This window comes from Echiichthys vipera (genome assembly GCF_963691815.1).
Source record: "Echiichthys vipera genome assembly, chromosome: 21".
Classification (NCBI taxonomy): Eukaryota; Metazoa; Chordata; class Actinopteri; order Perciformes; family Trachinidae; genus Echiichthys; species Echiichthys vipera.
In genome coordinates this window covers 6,032,536-6,055,579 of record NC_139846.1, presented here as the reverse complement: position 1 = coordinate 6,055,579, position 23,044 = coordinate 6,032,536, and the positions used below count along the sequence as shown (strand labels likewise).

Genomic DNA, 23,044 nt, shown 5'->3' with positions numbered 1-23,044 from the left:
GATGGACATGCAAAAATTTGTCCTACCCATCATAAAATAGGTAAGTTATTGAGCACATTGTCATCAAAACAACCACCATACCCTGCATTGATGACATATTTTCATGTTACGCTATTTCATGTTACCCATCAAGACTCATTAGCGTTAACACTACAAAAAGAAATACCGTATGTGATCAAATGCAGCCCAGTGATTGGATCTTGGTGGTAATTTACGTTTGTATTTAGCACTGTTTACTTGTGATCCAATCCCCCAAGACACATTTTAAAATCAAGTGTAAAAAGGCTCTTAGTGATCAAGGACATCTTGAATGTCCATATACCCGTTTGCTTGACTCAAGCACAGAGGCAGTCAATCAGTCTGTCAGTGTTAGCTTGGTTTTTGAAGAATTCAAAGTGAAGCTGGCAGGTGGAATAAAGATAAAGAATTTATAGCCTTCACACAATACACACAACTGTATGGAGCAGCAACACCAGACATTTTTATCTTGATAGACTCAAAATTGGACCACAGCCAAACCAGGGAAACACCAATGATAGCACATATTTTTTCGTAAATGCTGCTTTGTCAAAGATTGAGCTTATTGACTAAGGCTACCATCTACCAATCTACTCCTATTTAGTTTATTACATACTGTAGTCACAATATCCAAATAATTTCCAACTAAGATGTCTATTTATTCAAGCCTGGTCTCATACCAACAGTCAACATTAGTTCCTTTCAACAGTTTGAGCAATCTTTAACTAAACTTAACCATGAAACCAATCAGTTCAGTCGGAGATGTGTGCATGTTATGCTAGTATCAGCATGTAGCTCTCAAGCGAAGGTAAGGAGGTAAATCCACAACCCAATATTTTTTTTTGTATTCTTAAGGCATATAACTTGAAGCAATTTACCAGACTTCATGCAGCTCCCTGTAGGCACAAAAGGCTTTATACGGTTAAATGCAATAGTGCTCCCATAGACCTGTAAACACACTTTGATGAATACAATTGGCAGTGTCACCCTTTACCAAAGGATTCAAAGCTGCCTTGAAAAAAAAGAGCAAAGACATAGCACAACATGTTCATGGGTTGTTTTTGGAACAGTCGTATGGGTCATTTTGGAAGACAGTAACGTATTTTATCCTGAGGAAACAAATACACTTTTTTAGAAAATTCCCAGATGTTGTCATCCTATCTTAGAGGCTAGTGCCTTGGGGTCTTCAGCAAAGATCTAATTTCAAACTGTCACTTTTTGTTGGCCTCAATATATATATATAAAATGAAATAGTTAGTGTCTATTCTTAAGATGATGATGCATGGACTTAATTCCTGAAGATATTTTCTGTTGCTAACACAGTACATCATAAGGATATAGCCTAGATACAGCCTAAACCTTTATTCTTGTCTTTTTCAATTCTATAACTAGACACGCACAGCATACAAGGACAGATAATCTGACTCGATATTCTGTCTTTTCTGAGAAAGATGTGTGTGTGTTTTTTTGTTTGTTCGTGTCAGTATGTACGACATTCTTTCAATCATTTGTTACTATGGCACTGATCAAATTTACTTTCTTAAAGCCCTGTTTCTTAGCTGGTTTGTTTCGTTCCTCCAGGGGGTAAAGCACTTCTTGTTTTGTATTTGTTCTTGTATGGCATGATGATGTTTAGACAATCTCTTGTGAGTGCCTTTATGTGTTTAAGTATACACTTTAGACTTTAACTGGTTTTGATTGAACACTCATCACTCATTTCAGCCCCTCATCTCAGCCCCTGTCCCAAACCTGCCTTTTTCACAATTTTAGGTAATTTTGTACCAAATTAACACTGTAAACAATGTTAAGCAACACATCTCTCTGCATTGCATTACTGCATGGCTTGACCACAATTATATCACTTGATTTATCACAGGTTGACATGTTTTGACCCTTCTCTGTAATACGTTCCCCACATCAGCGATCCAGGGAATCCCCTTATTTATGTTGCCTAGAAACAGGGACTGGGTCATCTAACCCCCAATCTCGACTCACCCTGCTCTCTCCAACCTGCTTTGGTCACATAAAAGAGAAGATCTTATTTTGAAGTTGACATTCAGAGGCAACCAATGAACCTAAACCTGCAGCATGTTTATGCATAGTTCATAGCCACTCTAGCTTTTGAGGCTCTCTGTTGTTATTTTCTCATTAGGAAGGTGTTCATTACTTATTGTCTCCAGAGTTCTTTCATTAGCTGAAAAGGTAGAAAGAAAAGCAGTCGATCTTTAGCACTCATTTACTGATATTATACTGAAGAAATTGAACAATGTTTTTCATCTTTTAAATCAAACTTCAATAAAGCTACTGAGCTCATTACAGACTGGATTGTGATTCCATCTTCACTGTCAAACTTCAATAAAACTCTTGTGCTAATTAACATGATTGTCCTCAAACATAATCATCTCACAGTAATGACTACTGAGTAAGAGCTTCTGTCAGTGTGAAGTCATATCATTCTGTTCTCTGCTTTCCTGTAATTTTGTATGGCGAGTTCTATAAAGGAAGTTTCCTGAGATATGTATGTTCAGGACTTCATACAATATATACATGTTTGCATTGTATATGCACAATATGAATGTAAGATATATCTTTCATTTCACATTTAAAAGTTGCATCATAACCAACATTAATATGAAAATAAATGTATTAGGGGGGAAAAAGGATTTATAACAACATGGACACAAACAGACCTAAAGAAACACAACAACAGGGGCTTATAAAGCAGATGACCTACTAGATATCATCCTCCCCTATCAACACTTCTTAATATTCTCCGAAATAGGAAGGGACAGCTAACTCACTGGTTTTGATGGGTGACCTTCCACAAAACAAGCTAAAGAATGTCCTGCAGCTCTTCAGGTGAAAATACATATTGGCCATTGTTAATTTAATGTCATTATTTATGTCTCAAAACCTTCAAAACATTACACATTATCAGCTACAAGAGTCCAGAGAAGGACTGTAGGGAAAGGTACTTTGTGAATGAGATGGGAACAAATAATTAGTTAGAGTGTGGAATGTTTATATCCTGTCTGACAGAGATGGCATAGATACACATTAATCAGAACCAATTAAGAACAAAGCAGTCATATAATCTTTTTCCAGGGAGAATGCGTGTGTTGAGTAAATCACCTGCATAATGAAAACTGATGAATTCCTCTTGAACTGATATACTGAAAGAAATGAACATTGTTATTAGGCAATGAACCGAAGCTTTGTCACAACAGTACTTACAAGTAATTAGAGGAGCAGTGGCAACAACAAATACTAATAATAACGGCAACATTAACTGAAGCGGTAAAAGTGTGTTGAAATATAACTTTTGCTTGGACTTGAAAGACTTAAGAACAGCTGTGCAACGAATTCACACTCACTGCATTAACGTTTGCTTTTAAGGTTTATGTCTAGACTCATTTTACGTGCACACGATCGAAAACAACCTTTTTTTCTCAATCGTTCTTAAAAAGTTTTTCGTCCACACAGACTAAACTAAAGAAATATTTGTGTCCACACAAAACCAGTGAAACTGGCTAAAAACGCTGTACTACACATGCCAGGCCTGGATGTTGCGCTGTAACTGCCACAGAAATACAACAGCCGAGAACAAGAGACGGAGAGATGCTGTTGTATAGAATCATAATACAAACACTGGAGACTTTCTCTCTAAATCTGGCGACTTCCCAAATCCTCATCCATCCTAGAGATAAATCTTTCGACTGTTTCTGGTGTTAGTGGAGACTTTTGTGGTGTGTTTTGGACTCTGATGTACGAATCACTCTGTAGTTACTGTCCTCATCGAGCACAGGGTGCTGCTGTTAGCCCCTTCCCCGTCCTAAAGCACTCACAGACGGGCACTTTCTCACTACTTTTTGTGACCTTCTTGGCAACATAATTTATAAAAAGCTACGTGCGACCAATTTAGCGACTTATTCAGACCATCAGGGAAAAGTGAGAAATATCTGGTCGGCCTAATTCATTCCCATGCATGTGTCTCAGGGTAAAGTTCAGTAAACAGTTCAGTCTGTGGGTCTGTCTCTCTCCACGCAGCAGCACTGTTGTTGTTATGTGACGCAGTGGGGGTTAGAGGTCCGAGGTGGGGAGATGAAGGCAGGGTATGCGGTTTCGCCGTCCAGACGACAACGCCACGGGAGGCGTTCTCAAATATTCCCACTCTGGGACCTGGTTACAAAAAAGACCATTTTCAGGCTGTGTGTGGATTGTTGGCCTAACCTATACTAAAAATGTGCGGTTACAGGAAAACGCATCCTCGCGTGGATGGGCCTTCAGGTAGTTTGCAGATGACACACTGTTGGCTGGGTTTGGTTAACATCTTCGCTAGACACCAACAGTTAGTTTCATCCTTTTTAAGTGATAATGAGAGTTTCATCATGTAGGTTAGAATTGCACTGTAAATGTCTGCACTTACACCTGAATGCAGTGGCCAGTTCTGGTGTTACTATATTCTTTCTTCTATTTCCTCTTTCCCCCTGGCAGTTGTTGAGTTAGAATAGTGTGCTTCTCATCAGAGAGACAAACTGACATGGGTAATGAGTTTCCTTATTTTCTTTTGCCAAGTTTCTATTTCAGCACTGTAGGTGCTCTCGGCAAAGTCATTAGAGTTGAACTTGTGCCACTATCAGCTGGTTTGCACCAGTTTTGTAAAGTCTTAAGTAAGCCAAGCAATTCACCCAGACTCATTTTTATCATCCCAAATTAAAAACAAAATACTATAGGTCATACTAACAACGATTAAAACCTATATCTGTTCCTGTACCTAAAGATAGCCTCAAGATGACCTCAAGATAAATACAGTTACAAGTATCTTTTTATGGTTCATTCTTTCTCTCAATCAATATGAAAGTAGTTGTATGTTCTGGAATGCCATATGCAACGGCTTCTTCCCGCGAACCAGCCCAATCTGGAAAAACAACAAAACAGCTTTCAAACACTTGAGTTTTTTGTGATTTAAGCTAATTATTAGCGTAGCAGTGCTCCCTGTGACACAGACAAGTCATTATCTCCCCTGGTGGAGAACAGATCCTTGTCATTATTTAGGTGCAACATGGATTTCCACTGGAGGAGTCTCAAATCTCAGGTGTTGCAAAGGTGTCAGAAGTGCGATGACACCCATGTGTGTATGTAGAAATAGAAAACTGACATTAAAGTGAGAGAAGGAAAAGTAACAAAACACCTAAATCGTGATAAGTAGACAAAAGACGAGGATTAACTAAATGACAAGAGAACAAAACATAAAAGAAACAACAACAGATGCATCAAACACCAAGAGAGATTAAATTAATGAATACACTTGGCTGTAGTAGTAGCTGGAAGGTGGGGAATACCTTCCAGCTACTACTACAGCCAAGTGTATTCATTAATTTAATTAAGGCGAACATGGTTTAAGAGTTGAATCTTTGAACAGACTGAGGCAACAAGACTTTTTAAGCACAGCCAGATTTGGCGGTGGTGTCCAACTTCGGCTATGAAGGTCAAATAGCTGGTACATCCACCCAGTATTAAGATGCAATCATGCAGATCAAAATCTGCAGCACTCTCACCTCGAGACTGGCTCATCCCTGAAGTACCAGGTAGACGGATCTGAATAATGTTTAGGTTACATTTCAGATCTATGAACAGAGAGTATATCACATGAATACTACATGACACAGGGAAGAGGATTCAAGGTGATGAAATGTGGATTCTGTGATGATAAAGGATGCTGGAATTCCACAGCAAGGAAAAAAACTAAATAAATAAAAGGTTTTACCAATAGCATTACATTTTCGATTACTGTAAATTTAAATAGCCTTGAATTCCTACTTTTCCTCCTATTTGATATAGTACATCAAATAATAATGTTTGTTAACTCTGTAACATTGGACAGGCCCCAACTATTCTTTGTATTTCAGAGACTTTAGCAGGCTCAGTTTTAGACATAGTGAAGACACTAGACGTCTGCTTCGCTCATCTGTTATGGAGCAAAATAACGCTCCAAAGTCAGGGAAAATTTTGTCTAGAGAAAAACTGTAATGGCCATTTTTTAAAAATAGTCCCTTGACCTCTGACATGATATCTCAATGAAAATAGGTTATAGGTACTGTACCCACACGTCTACCTTTTACAGAAATGTCCATTTCATGGTAATCCAGGCAGTTTGGGGAAAAACATGCAATCACTACACAGCAGTTAATTGTAGTGAGAGCATTTTTTGAAGTTTGAGCTCACTGTTTAAAATGAGCTGTAGTGACATCGAGGATAATCACAGCCAGATAATAGATGACCTTCCTGGGTATATTGACAATATGGTGGGAAATAATGGGGTTTCTGAGCTACTACCTAATCACTGAAGAATGCAATTCTTCCTGAAATCCTGAAATGTTCAAAGTTTTTTATATCAAATCACAGCATGGATTTTTTATATGGTGTTCTTTAAGGACTTGTTGTCTTACTGTGGTGTTTTGGAGGAATTTCTAACCATTTTTTATTAATTCTGGAGTGGTATAAATTTGGTGTAGCAAATGGAATCAACTCAAAAACTGCTGCAACAACCTGTGAAACATATTAGAGCATGACAATGACCTTCACAAACCCATATCATAATGTACTTAGCCCGCCTACACTTTCACCATTTATTTTAATTAACTTTGATGTCTAATTTATAACAAGAAAACCTTGTTTTCACACAATGCTGAGCTGTATCTGAAATTCATCTTCAAGTTCCCAACTTTCCGATGCTGTGTATCTCTTCTGTGTGTCATCTTCTATTGATCTGCTATCTCCACCTACAGACCCCTACCCCCCACATTGTAGAGAACGTGTATGACCCCTTTTTCTAAATAGGGAAAAAATGTAATATATTCATCGTATACCAGTTTGAATGATGAAGACATAATTACTGTCATTAAATTGCTAACCATGGACATCAAATGTCACTTCTTCACAGACAAGTAAAGCAGCCAAAGCATTAAAGCAATGCTGACTTGTTTTTGTATGAATAATGGGAATATCAGCTATTAGCGACATAATGCAACGAAGGAAATAAGCATCGCTCATTGATTTCCAATACATATCTAGATATCGCTTGTAAAATAAATTTAGATGTGGTCTGTTCAGATGATAATATGTTACACAGCAAAGGGCACAGTGAGTTAGGTCTCACTGTAGCACTCTCCAGTGAAATGATTATTACATTTGTATACTTAAAATTAATGTACTCTACACATGCTGTTCACTGTGTATTGTACTGAATCTATCAGAATGTATTCAGGCAACTTACAAGGGAAAATTGTAAATTTAAATTTTAACTTTTGGGAAAGAACAAAATATTATTAGCAAAAGGTAGCTGCGTATAAAAAGTGTTTGCAGTATGGCCCTTTTAGAGTACTATTATAGACTGCATTATTTATTCATTATTATTGATTGGATGCTAATTATTTGATTATCAACTCATAAATTTAACTATTCTATAATCCGTTGATAGTTAAATCTATAACAGTGAATCAAGTTTGATTATCTGATCATACTGTATGTTTTGTATCTTAAATCTGACTAAAACTCAGCAGCATAAATTATTGTATTTTCTTCTCAATAGACTTGAAGTGTATGTAGCAATATCAGTAAATTATATGATGTGTGTTTTAATTGTTATTTCCTCGGCCAATTTGACTAACCTGGATGGTTTGTTTCACAGAACCACCTGAGAATTCCTCATTGGAAACTGTAAGGGAAAGAGCAGGCGCTTTAAAAACATACCTGAAAATGCATTTATTTTAAATTCATGTAATGAAAGATTAGAATAAATGAATTATGTAGCATGTGATACAGGCACAACAATAATCAAAACAAGTATAATATTTAGTTTTCTCCTGTTATTTTTTTTTCTGCTGTCCCCCAAAGAGATCCATGACGGCTGATGTCACCCACATCCATCCAAGCTTATTTATATTCCCACACTGGGTTGTAAGAATATATTACCTCTGAGCTTTAGACTGATATGACAGAGAAGCTCATAGTGAGCCACGAGATATTTCTTTATACATTAATATTTTTTACACATTCAAAAACAAATTTCCTCCTAAAAGTATAATGGTTGCTTCTGGGAATTGTGTGAAGTAATTCATTATTCCATACTTCTGAACCTTGAGGGGGCATTTCTGCCATTTTGCATCTTTTGCAATAAAATGTTTTTTTCACCATCAGATTATAACCTCTCTTAGCCACTAGTGATATATCAACATCTTATCAATCGTATTATTACCAAAGCATTATATTTGGAGCCTTTTGGTCACAAACTGCCATTATCAACAACGGCAAAACATCATTTTATTCTATACATCTACATGTTTCTGATTTCTGAGGATAGCAATATCTTGGTAACGTGTACTTTGGTATTCTGTATCCGTATATTTTGATATCTGAGAGTACTGGCCATGTTTCATTTTGTATAAAGAAAATATTAAATAATCAACCTGTCCAAAATTATATGAATGGATTTGGGAATACAATGTCATAAGAAACCATCTGTCAGTATTAAACAAGATGTGAAAAGTCGTGTCATATGTCACAGACAAGTCTATTAAAATAACACTTTGGCGGCCTATGCAGCATTGGCAAAATTTGCATTCTGAGAGCTTTCTAGTGTTAATCAGTAATTTGTTTAATTTCACAGATCTGTGGTCAAATATTTTCAGGGAAACAGGATCTTCCACGCTGACTCATTTACTGTACCAGTCGTGCATAGAAGAAAGCTTCAGGCAGGGATGCTCTGCTACTTGTCTGCTTAATTCAGTACTCTTGAAGCTCTCCTTCTTACATACAAATTGGATGGCACTTACCGACCCAAGGTGAATTCACACACAAAACCCTGACACAGATAATACAGCAAACTGGTTTTCACAACATTTAAAGCCACAGTTTGCCCTTGGCTCGTTTTTCCATACATGACTTTAGCGCTGCCTACTGGATATTAACATGTACCTTTATATGGCCATAAAACCTTGTTTTCTGGGATTATTTGCTGTATTTTGTTTAGGTGCTTTATACTAAAATACCACAACTGCAGTTAGAGGAGACCTGAGAACTGCTTCAAGCATGCTCAAAGTGTACATCATTACCGTGATCCTATATTTCATGGTATTACAGAGACAACAAGCTGTGAATCCTTCATTAATTATTCATAAATTCATAACTATACTGTAAGAAGATAAATATGACTGCAGACATAACATAACACTATCCCTTATGGCTTTGTAATAGCATGGACATTTAAATCTCACCAGGCAGCACAACCTGTTATGTATTGGCTTAAAAATAGCGTGCACGCACACACACGCACACACGCACACACACACACACACACACACACACACACACACACACACACACACACACACACACACACACACACACACACACACACACACACACACACACACACACACACACACACACACACATCCTTAGGACAGTTACTGCGTAGCAAATAGTGTGTGTCTGTTAGTATTAGTAAAGCACACGAGCAGCCAATTGGATGGATAAGAGCAATGAGTTTGAGCCATGTGTACTGTACATGTTAAGACTGAACAGAGCATGTGGCCCTTAACTCAGTCAGCTGTGAACAGAGAAGCTGATTTTTCCTTAGTTTTTCTTTTTTTGTAAATAGACTTTATTTATTTTTTATCAAAATAAAACATAACCAACATACAAGCGCTCTCTGCATTCACAAAACTATCAAAACAGGAAGGAAAAGAAAATAAACCACTAACCCAACCACAATAACTTCTCACCACTGTCCTTACCCCATAAGGTAAAAATAATAATAATGATAATAATAATAATAATAATAATACTTATAATAATTATAATAATAATGATAATTAAAAGAAAAAATTATAATAAATAAAATAAAATGTAAACATACATACACATATATCATAGATCTCCCCGCCACCCCAAACTGTCGCATCAGTCACCTTAAAGACTACTATACTACAATACTGTGCCTTCAGTCATCCATGTATAGTGGAAGTAAAAATAGAAATTATACAAGTACACAAGACAAAAACAGGGTGCAAGACGTTAATATGATAAATAGGTAAATTAAATAAAAACAGAAACAATAAAATTAAATTTAAATTACCTAAACAAATCAAATCAGTACAAAAAAAGTGTACATACAAGTAGATAGTCAAATAAGATCAAAGCCTATAAGCAGGTAAAGGGAACTGGCAATAACATATATAATAACATAAATCATCCAGTTGAAGTATCCCATTCGAAAGCATATCTTCCCCTATTTACAGTGTCCCGAAGGGGCGGGGGTAAGCACCTCAGAAAGGCTGACCATGTTCCTTCAAATAGGTTATCATTCCCTTTCATTTGCGCAGTAAGTCTTTCTAAGGGTAAAACTTTAAATGTTTCTTGGTACCATTGTGTGACAGTTTAAGGTTTGTTACTTATCCACTGCTTTAAAATACATCTCCTAGCCAGGACCAAAAGTTTGTCACAGAGTTTAAAATCTGTTCTGCTCAGAGAAGATGTTTTTGAAGGCAAACTTAATATGAATAGGCCAGAATCCTTTCCTAACTTTGGGCGCACTCACACTGTCCTTCCGCACCTTTAAGTGAGACCATTTTGATTCATTCTTAGTTAATTAACTGGTAAAGACAATGTTGTCTAAAAGATAACTATTTGAAGATGTTAATGATCATATTTCCTTTTACAGCATGTGAAGAAAATAATAAACCATTAAAGTATCTCTTTTCTTTCACTGTTTTTGATCATAACAATCTCGTAAGAAACAGTGTGATGTCCCTTTTAGCAATAGGACACGAACTAGTTCATTCCAATAGAGATATAATGAATAACATGCACATTAGCATCAATTTCCCTTTGCTATTAGTCATTTGTACGAATTAATGGATCTGTAAACCGATTTAGTGGCACCCTGTCAAACACTTAACAATTACCAGCCATGTCATTATTACTTTTGAAATTTAAAGAGGGCTTAAGTAAACATGTTCTGTTCTTTGGTTTTGAAATGATTTTACACATTTATTTCACATTGAAAGGTGAGCGTTTGTAATCTTAGGCAAGAGGCACATTTTTAGACTGTGCATATCATGTTAACCTGCAGTGAAAAATATGTAGTTTAATTTCAGTATATGTTGTGTTACTGCCATATTAAAGCCCAAGAGGCTGACTGTAGGCTGGATAACAATGCCACATGCTGGGTTATTGTGGCATTCAATGTTTAATGCATCTGGTTCCACTCTTGCCATTCATGGCCCAGATCAGTAATATCAAGAGGAGTTCATGAGGATCGAGGTTTTAAAGATCAAAAATTTACATATCATTTACTGTACTAAAAAATAGAATGCATTTTATTCACTGGCTATTTTTTTAACCCTGTTCTTCAACCCTTTTGTGGCTGTTTGTATCTCTGGAAGTGTCTGTCTGTCCGTCTTTGTGTCTGTCTTTGTCTCTCTCTGTCCATCTGTTCGTCTTTTCTCTCTTCCTCTCTTCTTCTCTTCCTCCCTAACCGGTGCAGACAGATGTTCGTCCCCCACAGAGCTGGGTCTGTGCGACATTCCTGTCTGTTATAGGGAAGGTTTTCGTTGCCACTGAGTACTCAATGGGGGAATTGTTGGGTCTATGTAAATCATAAATAAGGCATTGGGTGTGGTCTATACCTACTCTGTAAAGTGTCTGGAGAAACTTTTGTTAGGATTTGGCACTGTAAATAAAATGGAATTGAATTGTAGCTTGACTTCATAGTGGCATTGGCAGTGCACATACAGTTATCGCCCCTCCTCACAAAAATGAGGTTTGATACCGATACAGTGCAATACAACCAACACTATTACACCAACTGGCGTTCAAATTGACCACATAAATAAAAACTTGCCTGACACACTGTAAACCAAAATGTCAGCATTTTAGGCTTCATAAAGATGTACTTATCTCTATTATATTGCGATGGAATTACATAGTCACCAGAAAGAAATACACCATTTTATGATACTGCAAACCACAGAAGTGTTGACATTTAACGTTTTTAGCAACCTTTTGTGTCTGTATGTGACGTAACAGTTTTTCAAATGACTCCAATGTAAAATTGTAGTTAATACTACATGTTAAGAGCTGGAAGCCAGCTGACAAAGTGCTCTGGAGGCCAGTTGACAGAGTATAACAAGCCTCAAACTCTCCTTAGGAGGAGGGGGTGGATGGTTTGGTCAAACACACCGGACTTTCATCCAGGAGACCTCAGTTCATGTCCCACGCCATGTCATAATTAACCTTAATTACATAACACACAATAAAATTAGGTTACATTGATATTAAACAGAAACGTACAATGTTATTGCTTTATTCTTGTGACAAAATTGTATCTACATCACCTATGTGTACCTAATAAACTGGCAACTTCTATAAATTTCTCATGCAAATAATCCTACATTTGTTAATTAACACTCAGTTAATGTGTTCTTACAGTGTGATGACTGCTGTGTTTACTAACATGCCACTGTCTCAAGGTTAGTCACCGCTGCTGCTGCTGCATAATTAAAAGTGTTAACAAAGGTAAGTGGCCGCAAATATATGCACACCGTGATCAGCACATTCCTGTAAAGCAAACATGTCAGCTTAGAGAGCACTCGGCAGCAGTGGTGACAGCTTTATTTCCATATGCATTATACTCTCAGAAAATACTATTAGATGCAGAATAATGCAAAGTGACTGGTATTAATTAGAGCAACTATATGTATCAAAACTACAATAACTACAGAAGTGTACAATAAAGCGGTTCATTATAAACTGAAGCATATTTCCAAAGCACACTGAGAGGCAATAACATGAGTGGTTATGTTGTGCATTCAATTATTTCAGTCTAAGCACATTGTTCAGAGCCTACAACAATAGAAGAGTTTATTCAGAAGGTGCTCTGACAACTCATCTTTGTTGAAGCATGGCAGCTTTGCTTGCAGTCTTGTTTGACTCAGAAATTTAAATGCTGTAAACATCTTGGTTCACAACCGAAAAAGTGCTCCCATCATTTGAAAGCCCTGTAAATTGTGATGTTTCTTTATGTTGCCACATCTTTCCTGTGGCAAATAAAGGTTGCTGTTGTGCATTTATTGATAAATGGCCGGTATGGAAGAGGACATTTTCATAATATTAAATCACATACTCATGGTGGAGCACTGGCAGCAAATGGCAAGAGAGGAATCTGAACAATGAGACTGGACAGTGCTGTTCACTGGGTTGATCCCGATCCAACATAAACAGTATCAATGCCATCACTTTTTTTTTGCTATGGCTTGTGGTAATAGTAGCTGTCCCTTGAGCTACTGCAAAGATTGTGCCAGTTCTCTCATGTTTATGCATAGGATGGCAGTCCCCTAACTCCCACACCCACCACTCATCCCTCTGCTGATGTCTCTGTTTGGTCTGTCTATGCTGCCTAGTACTGTACTACTAGACATGGTGAGTCATCAGTGTGAAAATGTCGTGCTTTGGGAAACACCGTGCAACAGCAGCGGGAATAGATGCTAGATGAAAACACTGGTATGCTAATGTGCTCAAAGTGAAGCACACGCACGTATAGTTGTTTAAGATGTTCACATTCATAGTTTAGCATGGTAGAATGCTAACATTTCTACTGAATAGACTACTAATGTACTGAATACACATTAATGCTGAGGATGATGGGGATGTTATGTTTTGAAGGTATTTGGTCATAAAGTATTGAAGGAAATAAAACATTCAACCTAAAAAGCACAATAGCTGAAAAGTCAGGGAATCACTAAAATGATTACAATTCATCCTGAGGAGAACATGAATGTGCACACCAATTTCAATGGTAATACATTGGAAAAAGTGGTAAGGCATTTCACTCAAAACCACAAGTGTCAACCTCATGGTACCTCTACAGGAAAAGTCACATGATCTCCAATGTCATTTGGATATATTGCCTCGAAACCTCTAATGTCTGTTCCAAATGGTCGCCACTTCCCCATGAAGATGTTGAGATATTGCATGCCTATGGTTGCAGTTACAGACCACCATAATTCAGAAATAGGAAGTTCAGTTATGTCACTGTTGGTGCAATCCCTGCTGCCTGCAAGGGTCATAGATTACCTAATGTCCATTCAAACACTTCATCGCACATTTACTGAAACTCAGCATTGATACCTCTATTGGATGTGATAGAAAAAGACAGAAAGGGGAATGACTTCACATCAATTGGTTGAGGCTCAGGCATTGTATGTCACACACTGCTTTGGCTTTCATCCAGACCTTTGATTATGTTGTCACCAGACCATGGTAAGAACGGTCTGAGCCACTCCATTCAATGCCTGGTATAGGGCAGTTTTGATACCTTACTGAAGCCTTGTTGTGACTTGTAATCTTGCAACTACCTTTCCTCTGCATTGAGATGTTTGGCCAAAGACTCAAAACACTCCCTTTAAAGTATTTGTTGATTTGTCTGAAGATGCCAGTCAACTGTAAACTTGCTGGTGGGTAGAGACCGGGGATTTCATAGTTTTTTGTTGTTCATATACGGTATAAGGGTCATTAATTTCAGTTCCTACAAATTGTCAACCAACCCAAAAGTTGTCAAGATATTCACCCTCATCCAAAAATGTCTCTCCTGGGTTAGGTGTCTTGATCCACTTAGTAACATTATACATGACTGTACAAAGTTCCTTGGTAATCTGTATGATATATCTTCTACCCTGGACCAAAGTGTTGCACCAACAAACTAGCCTTGCCAGTCCTAGCCCCACCATTAGTGTTGCTAAGAATAACAAAAAGAGAAGTAATAGGTTACTCTAAACTGATCTTTACTGAGATGTTATGCTATCTGGAACCCAAATGCTCTGTTTCCTGCTCAAAGAAGACACATCATTGCAACAGCTGTCCAGAAATATTGTATTACATTTCAACAGTTCCTGTTCCTGTACCGATCAGCTCTAGAGTGCTATTCATACTACTCGCAAGAAAACCTCAGTGCAGTATTTATTTTATCGAGCAATGGATGAACTTTAAATATTAATGGATCATGCATAATCTGAGCCAAATAAGTGAACACAGAAAGGGAGTTTGGCCAAGTGTGGTTTATTTAAGAAAACTGTTTATTACATGACTGAACTGCAGTATTTAGCCCTAATAAATTTTTTTACAACTCTAGTACAAGTCTATTCACAGGACCCACCAAACAGAAACATACATTTTTATGTGGGCCTTTTAATTACAAAATTCCTCAAGTGTCTCCAAAAATAAAAAATGCAGATTGATGACTGAGAGATAAATAGATAAATACACAGAAATCTAATAAAACTCAATCAGCCAATAAATAAATAGAACAATAAATAACATTCAAAAGATCTTTGGCCAAACTCAGGCCACTTCATTGTCCCCACAGATTTGACATAGGTCTTAGTAGATGCCTCAGCCAGTCAGAGCACAGTATGCTGACTGATTGAACTTAACCTGTGGGGCTCTAAAGAACAACACTGGATATGTGGCATGAAATAGCAATTGAAAGAACAATTATATTGAGGCACTTTAAAGGATGTTCTAGGAAATGACAACATTTCCATGTCTATGCGAATTCGCCAAGAGGAAACCAAATGAAAGACAAGAACATTCAATTGAAATTTAATTGAACTGCTGCTTGGCTCATCTAATCTTGTTACCATATTTTCCATCTTTTTTTTCTCTCTCTTTTTTTTATTTATTTTTTTTACAATTTTGGGACTGAGCATGGTAAGTACCACATAAAATAGAAAAAGGTGAGCTGAAAAAAATATGAAAACAGATAACATGGGAAGAAAACAATGGTAAAATAATGTGAGTTGCCAACGAAAAGAACTTTGTTACATATTTGCCTTTCAAGTGAATAACATCAATGTGTGTTCTCCGTGGTAATTGAGTCCGACTGAGTTTCTGACTGTTCCCCAAATATCCCTGCCAGTGTCTTAAAGCGGGGCCCCCAGTCACTGAGGTAATCATAGTCCTCCTCAAGGTCTATGACGAGGGACTCGATGGAGCTGAGTGACTCGGCCACAGAGCCATTGCCCTCGTATGCGTACGTGGCCAGGGAGTCGTAGGGTGGTGCCGAGTTGTCCACGTCATGCTCTTTCAGACGCTGGTTGATGAAATCTCTGATGTCAGCGCTGTCCTGAGAGAAAGGCGGCCTGGGACCCTTCTTCATCTCAGGTTTGACATCCCTGCGGAACAGGTTCTCTTTGACAACCTTAGGATTGCGAAGCGTCCCCATGTCAAATGCATGTGTGTCTTCCTCCCCTCCTCCTTCATCGTCATAGTGGATCACATTATCCCGGATGTCCTCTTTGGATGACATGAGCGTTTCCTTTTTCTTCTGTCGTCGCAAACCCACGTAGAGGACCACGATTACTGGTGGAATAAATCAAGAGAATTACATGTTACTACTACTGTCAACACCCCCACGATACTGCGCTTTAAACACATTTCCTGTCAGGAAAAAACAGATTCAATGTCAAAGTAAAAATTATGGCATTTAGGTTACAGTTTTTTGGGTCCATTTACCGCCCAAGTTTGAATAAAGTTACACCCAAATTTACCACGTTCCAGTTACAATTCAGAAAACCATTATATTCAAACAAGTTGTTAGCAATAACAGTTGATAACATTGCATATTATGTTGTATTGTGTGCCTACAAACACTGAAGCAACATATCCACATATATAAATGGACAGTACTGTGTGTAATACTGATATAATGAGACACGAATAAGACATAAGTATGACTAAACAGTGTGTTCCTACAGCTTTAACTACTGTTGATGTTCAGTTCAGTAACTAGATTAGAGAACAAATGGGAAACTTAATTTGCAGGCAGGTGTATAAGACATAAAAAAAGGCCAAAATAAAAAAACACAAACAAATGGAAACAAGAGGTTCAAAAAGTTTCTAAACACAACAATACCCAACACTACACGTGTAAACTACATTTACATGTGCAAATTAAGTTGAGTTATTGCACAGGGAAAAAATATTTTTTAGTCTTATTCATCCTGTGGGATTTTGGGCCTACAAACACCGTAGCAACATATCCACAGACAGAACATGGACAGTACTGTGTTTAGGACTGATTTAATGAGACACAAATAAGACAGAACTGAGAAAAAACAGTGTACTTCTACAGTGTTTAATGCTGTTGATGCCGAACGTACGTATGTTGGAATTTTGATGTGAGAGCAAACTAAAACATCTCAACAACTTTTGGATGGACTGCCAAAAGATTTTGTGCAGATTTTGTGAATTTTCCTATGACACCATAACATGCTGAGCACTTTTGGTTTGTAGTCAAATGTCAAGACAACTTTTGAATGGATTGCCATGAAATGCGTTTAATTATTAATTCACCCCCTCGGCATGAATTGTCATGACTTTGGTAATAACACTTCAGCTAGCACCACCAGCAGGTGTAAATGGTATCTTCACAAATACTTTGGTTTATAGCCATTTCCATCAGCCTCAGCTGTACTTTGTATTTAGTGCTAATTAGCAATCATTAGCATGCTTGAAAACTAACTAAGATGGTGAATATAAAAACCAGCATGTTGGCATTGCCATTGTGAGCACGGTGTCATGCTGATGTTGACGCTATATGCTGGGAGCACCACTGTGCAAAACAAGTACAGCCTTACAGAGACGCTACTGTGGAGTTCTTTAGATGTCTAGTTTACATATAAGCTACAGTATGTTGTTTAATCTATTGCATAAATACAGATAATGAGTGCTGGCAACAATCTTATAATAGATATCACAAAAACTGTAAGTACTGTCGGTAGAATATTGTGCCACTAAGTACAGTAAAATACCCAAAGTACAGTAGTTTAGTCTTGGCACGTAACCCTTCAGAGGTTGCTCGAGGTTCTTCACATTTTAGACACTGTAGTGCCACAGTGTGATACTCAACACATAATGTTACAATAAATTCCCTTCTCTCCCTTTATCCTTTCAGTGCAATCTGTCTACCTCTGTGTCCCTCTCTCTCTCTTTCTCTCTCTCTCTCTCTCGCTCTCTCACTCTCTCTCTCTCTCTCTCTCTCTCTCTCTCTCTCTCGCTCTCTGTCTCCTCTGTGAAAAATGCGTTTTTCCTTTGGGTTTTAATATACACTTGCATCTAGGCAGAAGAGCAATGGCTAGGATAAAACTGGAATCATTCACGTGAAAGAATCCAATAAATACATTCAGACTTAAAAAAAAAAAAAAATACTTAAGTGGGCCTCTTCCTTTCATCTTTGCTGGCTCTTGCTTCCTTTCTGCCTCCGATCACTCCCAGTCGATTTTATCTACCTGTGTATAGTGTGCCAGCTCCACCTAGTGGCCACTACGTAGACTCCAACAACAGTCAGTTATTGTTGGGCACACTGGTTGAACACAGCTTGTCAGTGCAGCCAATCCGCATCAGTTCGGAAGAAACAGCAATGCAGATGAAAGTCTCTGTGCTGGTGTGTTTAATTTACCTCATCATTCCTCCTCACAGGACAACTGGGTCGCCCTGGCAAATCCTGCAGAGGAACTAAGTGGCTCTCTGGAAATGTTCTCAGTGTGAGTTCTGATTTTCTCTGCCACTTTCCTTCTCAGGGACAGCATGACAGCGTCAGCCTCAGCCTTGGGGGCGAGTCGACTTGGAGCTTTGAAGACATTCTTCTCAGATGAAGTGAACACACCAACACAGCTCTACAGCACATCTCTACAATTGCTTTCATGTTCCCTCACATATAAAACAATGAAATTCAAGCTGATATTTTACATGGATAAATTCATGAAGGTAATGAAAAAGGATTTATGATGAGGCATAGATGGGATTTAATAGTGGATTCTTTTGCTAGACCATATATTAGGGAGAGATGGAGAAAGGGAAAAATAGCACAGCATAATTCAAAGGTCATGGACATCCTTGACTCCGACTGCAAAATAGGAATTTCTTTAACAACCGACCACTCCATATTCATAATTCAGAAGATGATCCCATAAACATACATTAACTTCCTCCCTGCTATGTAGATGAGTTTGGACATTAACAGCAGAGAATTAAGGAGGAGTTTTACAACCTTGACCTTGTGGGAAAGCTGTAGCTCGGTAAGCAGCCACAGGATTGGATTTAGTCTATAGAGCCAAGTGTCCCTCCCTCCAATCTTAAACGTCTCATTGAACGACCAAATTCATATGCGTCCAATAATTAACTGCGGACACACTCCTGGAGGGACGCCAGACCAAGTCTGATGGTCAGGTCAACATGTTTGGATTCAGGTGTCAAAAATTGCAAAAATAAATAAATAGGGGGAGCCCGGTGGCTAAGTGGTAGAGCATTTGCCCCATATACAGAGGCTACATACAGTATAGTCGACATATAATCATTTCTGGAAATTAATCTTTCATACCCAGTTGGAGCTGCCAAAGTGTGAAGTTATGTGGTTAGGATCAGGGCTGTAGCACTGAGGAGATACACAGTATATAACAAATCCCTCTTTCCTTTATGATTACCAATGAAGAATTTTTACAAGCCAGAAGACAACAGGTCTTACCTAAAAGGATGATGATACATAGAAGGATGGCGATCAGAGCTCCTGTGCTAAGACCCACGGGGAGAAAGATGGCCTCTGCGCTGCAAGTAAGCAGGGAACCGTCTGATTCGCAGCCGCATACACGGATGGTCAGGGTGCTAGTGCTGCTCCTAGGTGGGTAGCCATTATCATCAATCACCACAGGAAGAAAGTAGATCTCCTGCAAACGTCGTCTAAAGCCCCCCCGCTTCGTCACAATTCCAGCTGTGTTGTCTAGAGGAGGAGGAAAAAAAATCAAAAAGAAATCTCAGAAACAGTTATTGATTTTTTTTGCAAACAGTATGTGGTCTTAGATTAAAAGAATCCTTCAAATTTGCATAGAGGGGCCTGAAGCAACTATTCCTTAATCTACACAGGTTAGACTGCGTTTTGACCAAAGCTAAAGAAAATATTCCAACCAGCATAACCTCATATCAATCAACCAACCTTTTGAGCTGTACTGCAACTCTGGGGGTCCAAATATGAGAGAGATAAAACTTTTCAATGTCTGATAACTCTTCATGTTTGATATCAAATCCTTTCTAAATGGGCCTCTCGGAATGTGATGAGAAACTGTAACGTATCAAAGAGTTCTCTTATCAAAGCTCTCACCATTTTTCACCGCTTTCTTCGAAAGGGAATGATGTGGTTAGAGCCTAACCACATCATTCCCTGAAACATTGTAAAGCATTTTCCCTCTACCTGCACTGGGAGAACTATTGGGATCTGTTGTTATTTTGTTATCTGTGTGTGCAGGCAGCTGAGAAACAGCAGATTAGCAATGCAAGATAATAGATACAAAAAATAACAGGGAACAACTAGGGGAGACAGTCAGAGGTGTGAGGATGGGGAGTGAAACAGAGGTCGACAATGTATACGAGGGAGAGGGGATGTGTCAGGTTGGACCTGCCCCGTTCTGTCTGCTGCAGCTAGACTGTCTGACCCCTGTCAAGCCAGGTTTGTTCCACTGACGAAGCCTGGCGATTTTTCTTGACAGGAGGTCAGGCATTCTAGCACACCTTGCATGTTGTGCACAACTGTGAGTCTGTTTGTACTCTCTCTTCCTCTCTTGCCGAACCTGTCCGCGGTGCCCGTGGTGTTTGTGTTTCCTGTCCCTGCCTATCAGATCTCACTCTGTATCTGGAGAGTGGGCTTGCCGGGGCCCTCTGGCAGTCAGGAAACTGCAAGACGATGTGTCCAAAAGGTAAAACTGGATCAGAGGTTCGGACCTGGGCTTGTCAGGGATGGTAAATGCATTAATTTTCCTGGACTCATCCTGCCATGTCCCACTTTTCATTACTCCGTCTTTCTGGTTAGACTTCAAAGGGCCAGGTCGGAGCATACTGCAGAGCGTCATGTATGCCCTTATCACGAGACAACGTCTGACTGCTTGTGTTTAAGTTATTTTTAGCATTGAGAAATGTCACTTGTAAGCTTTGAGCAACACACTTTGAAATGGTAAATGAGTGATCTTGAGATGAGGGTGGTCCTAATTCCAGACTAACTAGTGGCATGTTGGGATTGGATTCGGCTTTTATTATTAATATCGTTAGATTATAGGTAGATATTTTTACCACTAACGAGGCAACTTGAGATTTATTTTAGTTGTTGTCATTTAGCCTTGCATTATCAGACTAATTTGCAAATGCATGTGGATCCTGAACCTTCTTGATTTCCATTGGGCATTATCACCTAGTGCAGATCAAAAATGCCTCTGGAGGCAATCTGATACACTTTGTTTATTGTCCCCATGTTAGGCTATGTTCACACTGCGGGCCTTAATGCGCAATTACTATTTATTGCTGAAATTCGATTATTTTGTTTGGCTGTTCACATTACGTCTTTAAATGTGGCCTGTCTATGGATTGCTGTGTGAACAGCTCACACTCCTGAAGTGACCCGTATGCGCAGTTGATCACTGATGACATCCCGCCACAACAGTGTTAACAGAAGCGATCATGGCAACGGATCGATTACGATAAAACCCTTCAAGTCTAGCTTGCACCAAAGTGTCACCCCAAATACTAATGAGGTCTAAAACCTTCACTCTCAATCCACTGGCTGCCTGCTTCACTGCCTCCATGTTTGTTTTGATTCTGTTCCTGGCTCCTGCCTGTGGCACACTTTTTTTTTTCAATCAACTTTATTTGTTATTAATTTACAAAACAAGCAGGTCGGAATGATGTGAAAGTCTCATTAAGTGTGACCTGGCTGTTCAGGCTGCGGTCGCATTAAAAAAAATCAGATACATAACCAATTCAGTAGCAGATTTAAAAGTGGCCTGATTCTGATTCAAAATGTCAGATTCAATGTGACTTGTGCTGATCACACTGTCAAAAGCATATCAGATATAGGTCACATATGAGTGAAAAAATCAGATTCAGGTCACTTGGAACTGCAGTGTGAACGGATTCTAATTGTACACATCACAACGCAGTGAAATTTCGTCTTTTTAAACTGAGCACCCAGGAATCAGCTTGGGGGTTCAGTGGTTTCAAGGACTGTTAGACTTGCAGTGATTAGGATCAAACGGCCAAGCTTGTCTTTAAAGAACAACCACTCTACCTCCAAAGCCACAGCCACTGACAACAGTAGATCTGAGTGACACATGCAAGTTGGGGTGGTGCTTGGTGTCATATTACAACTAAATAGTACACTACAATGTGTTTATGAACACATTTTAGGCGAGAAAAAGGCAATATTGTAAGAAAATATTGATTTATATTTAATCGTGTTGTCTAGTTTGACAGTTTGATCAGAGTTTTGTGAGCCTGGTGCTAGGTTCTGGAAATCTGGAAAGAGTCTTAAATTTCCGTAGTTTAGAAGATGAAGTTTCATAAATTGTGTTAATAGATGTGACTGGGGGATATTTCCCCAGACAATATACTCAAAAGTCAATCAGTGGTTTCACACTGTACTAAACAGAGGTGTTGTTAAAAATACAAGAACACTTACTTCCAAAGTCCCGGATGGTGAAATTCTTGTTTTTCATGTCTTCCTTTGGTGATCTGAAGGAAAACTGTTGTCCAGCAGTGGGTAGATCCTGGTCTTTTGCACTAAATGTCTGAATCACCTGTTGAAAAATGAAAATAACAATCATGTTCTTTGACTACAGAACATTCATCTCTCACTTTTTGTTTAGATTTCCCAGTGGTCCTGTCCTTATTGGGTACATTGGTTGTAGACTGGTAACACTTTCATCTACAAACGGACAGAAAACTCTCTGTGGATTTGCCCAGTTTGAAGGTTTTTGGTTTGAGAAGTTATTCTGATGTCAAATGATGGAAAATATAACTCCAACTGGTCAAAGTGTTCTGGCAGAAAGTGTGAAATGATTCAAGACTGAACAGAAGTGTCAACTAGTCGTGAACTGACTGCATGTCAGACCTGTCAGCGGTGAAACAAGGCAACCAATTGTTCTCTGTG

The 23,044-nt window shown here is 38.5% G+C and overlaps 1 protein-coding gene across 1 annotated transcript in view; it reads right to left on the bottom strand.

The window, feature by feature from the left end:
* Positions 1-15,484: 15,484 nt before the first annotated feature.
* The window catches only part of LOC310963355 (cadherin-12-like), a 67,131-nt gene continuing 59,571 nt past the window's right edge, over positions 15,485-23,044 (bottom strand). Inside the window, exons 8-10 of the mRNA XM_083936129.1 lie at positions 22,574-22,691; positions 19,601-19,852; positions 15,485-16,437 (exon numbers count right to left, since the gene is read on the bottom strand). Coding sequence (XP_083792255.1) covers positions 15,926-16,437; positions 19,601-19,852; positions 22,574-22,691 — 882 coding nt within the window. The 3' untranslated portion in view covers positions 15,485-15,925. The remainder of the gene's footprint in view (positions 16,438-19,600; positions 19,853-22,573; positions 22,692-23,044) is intronic.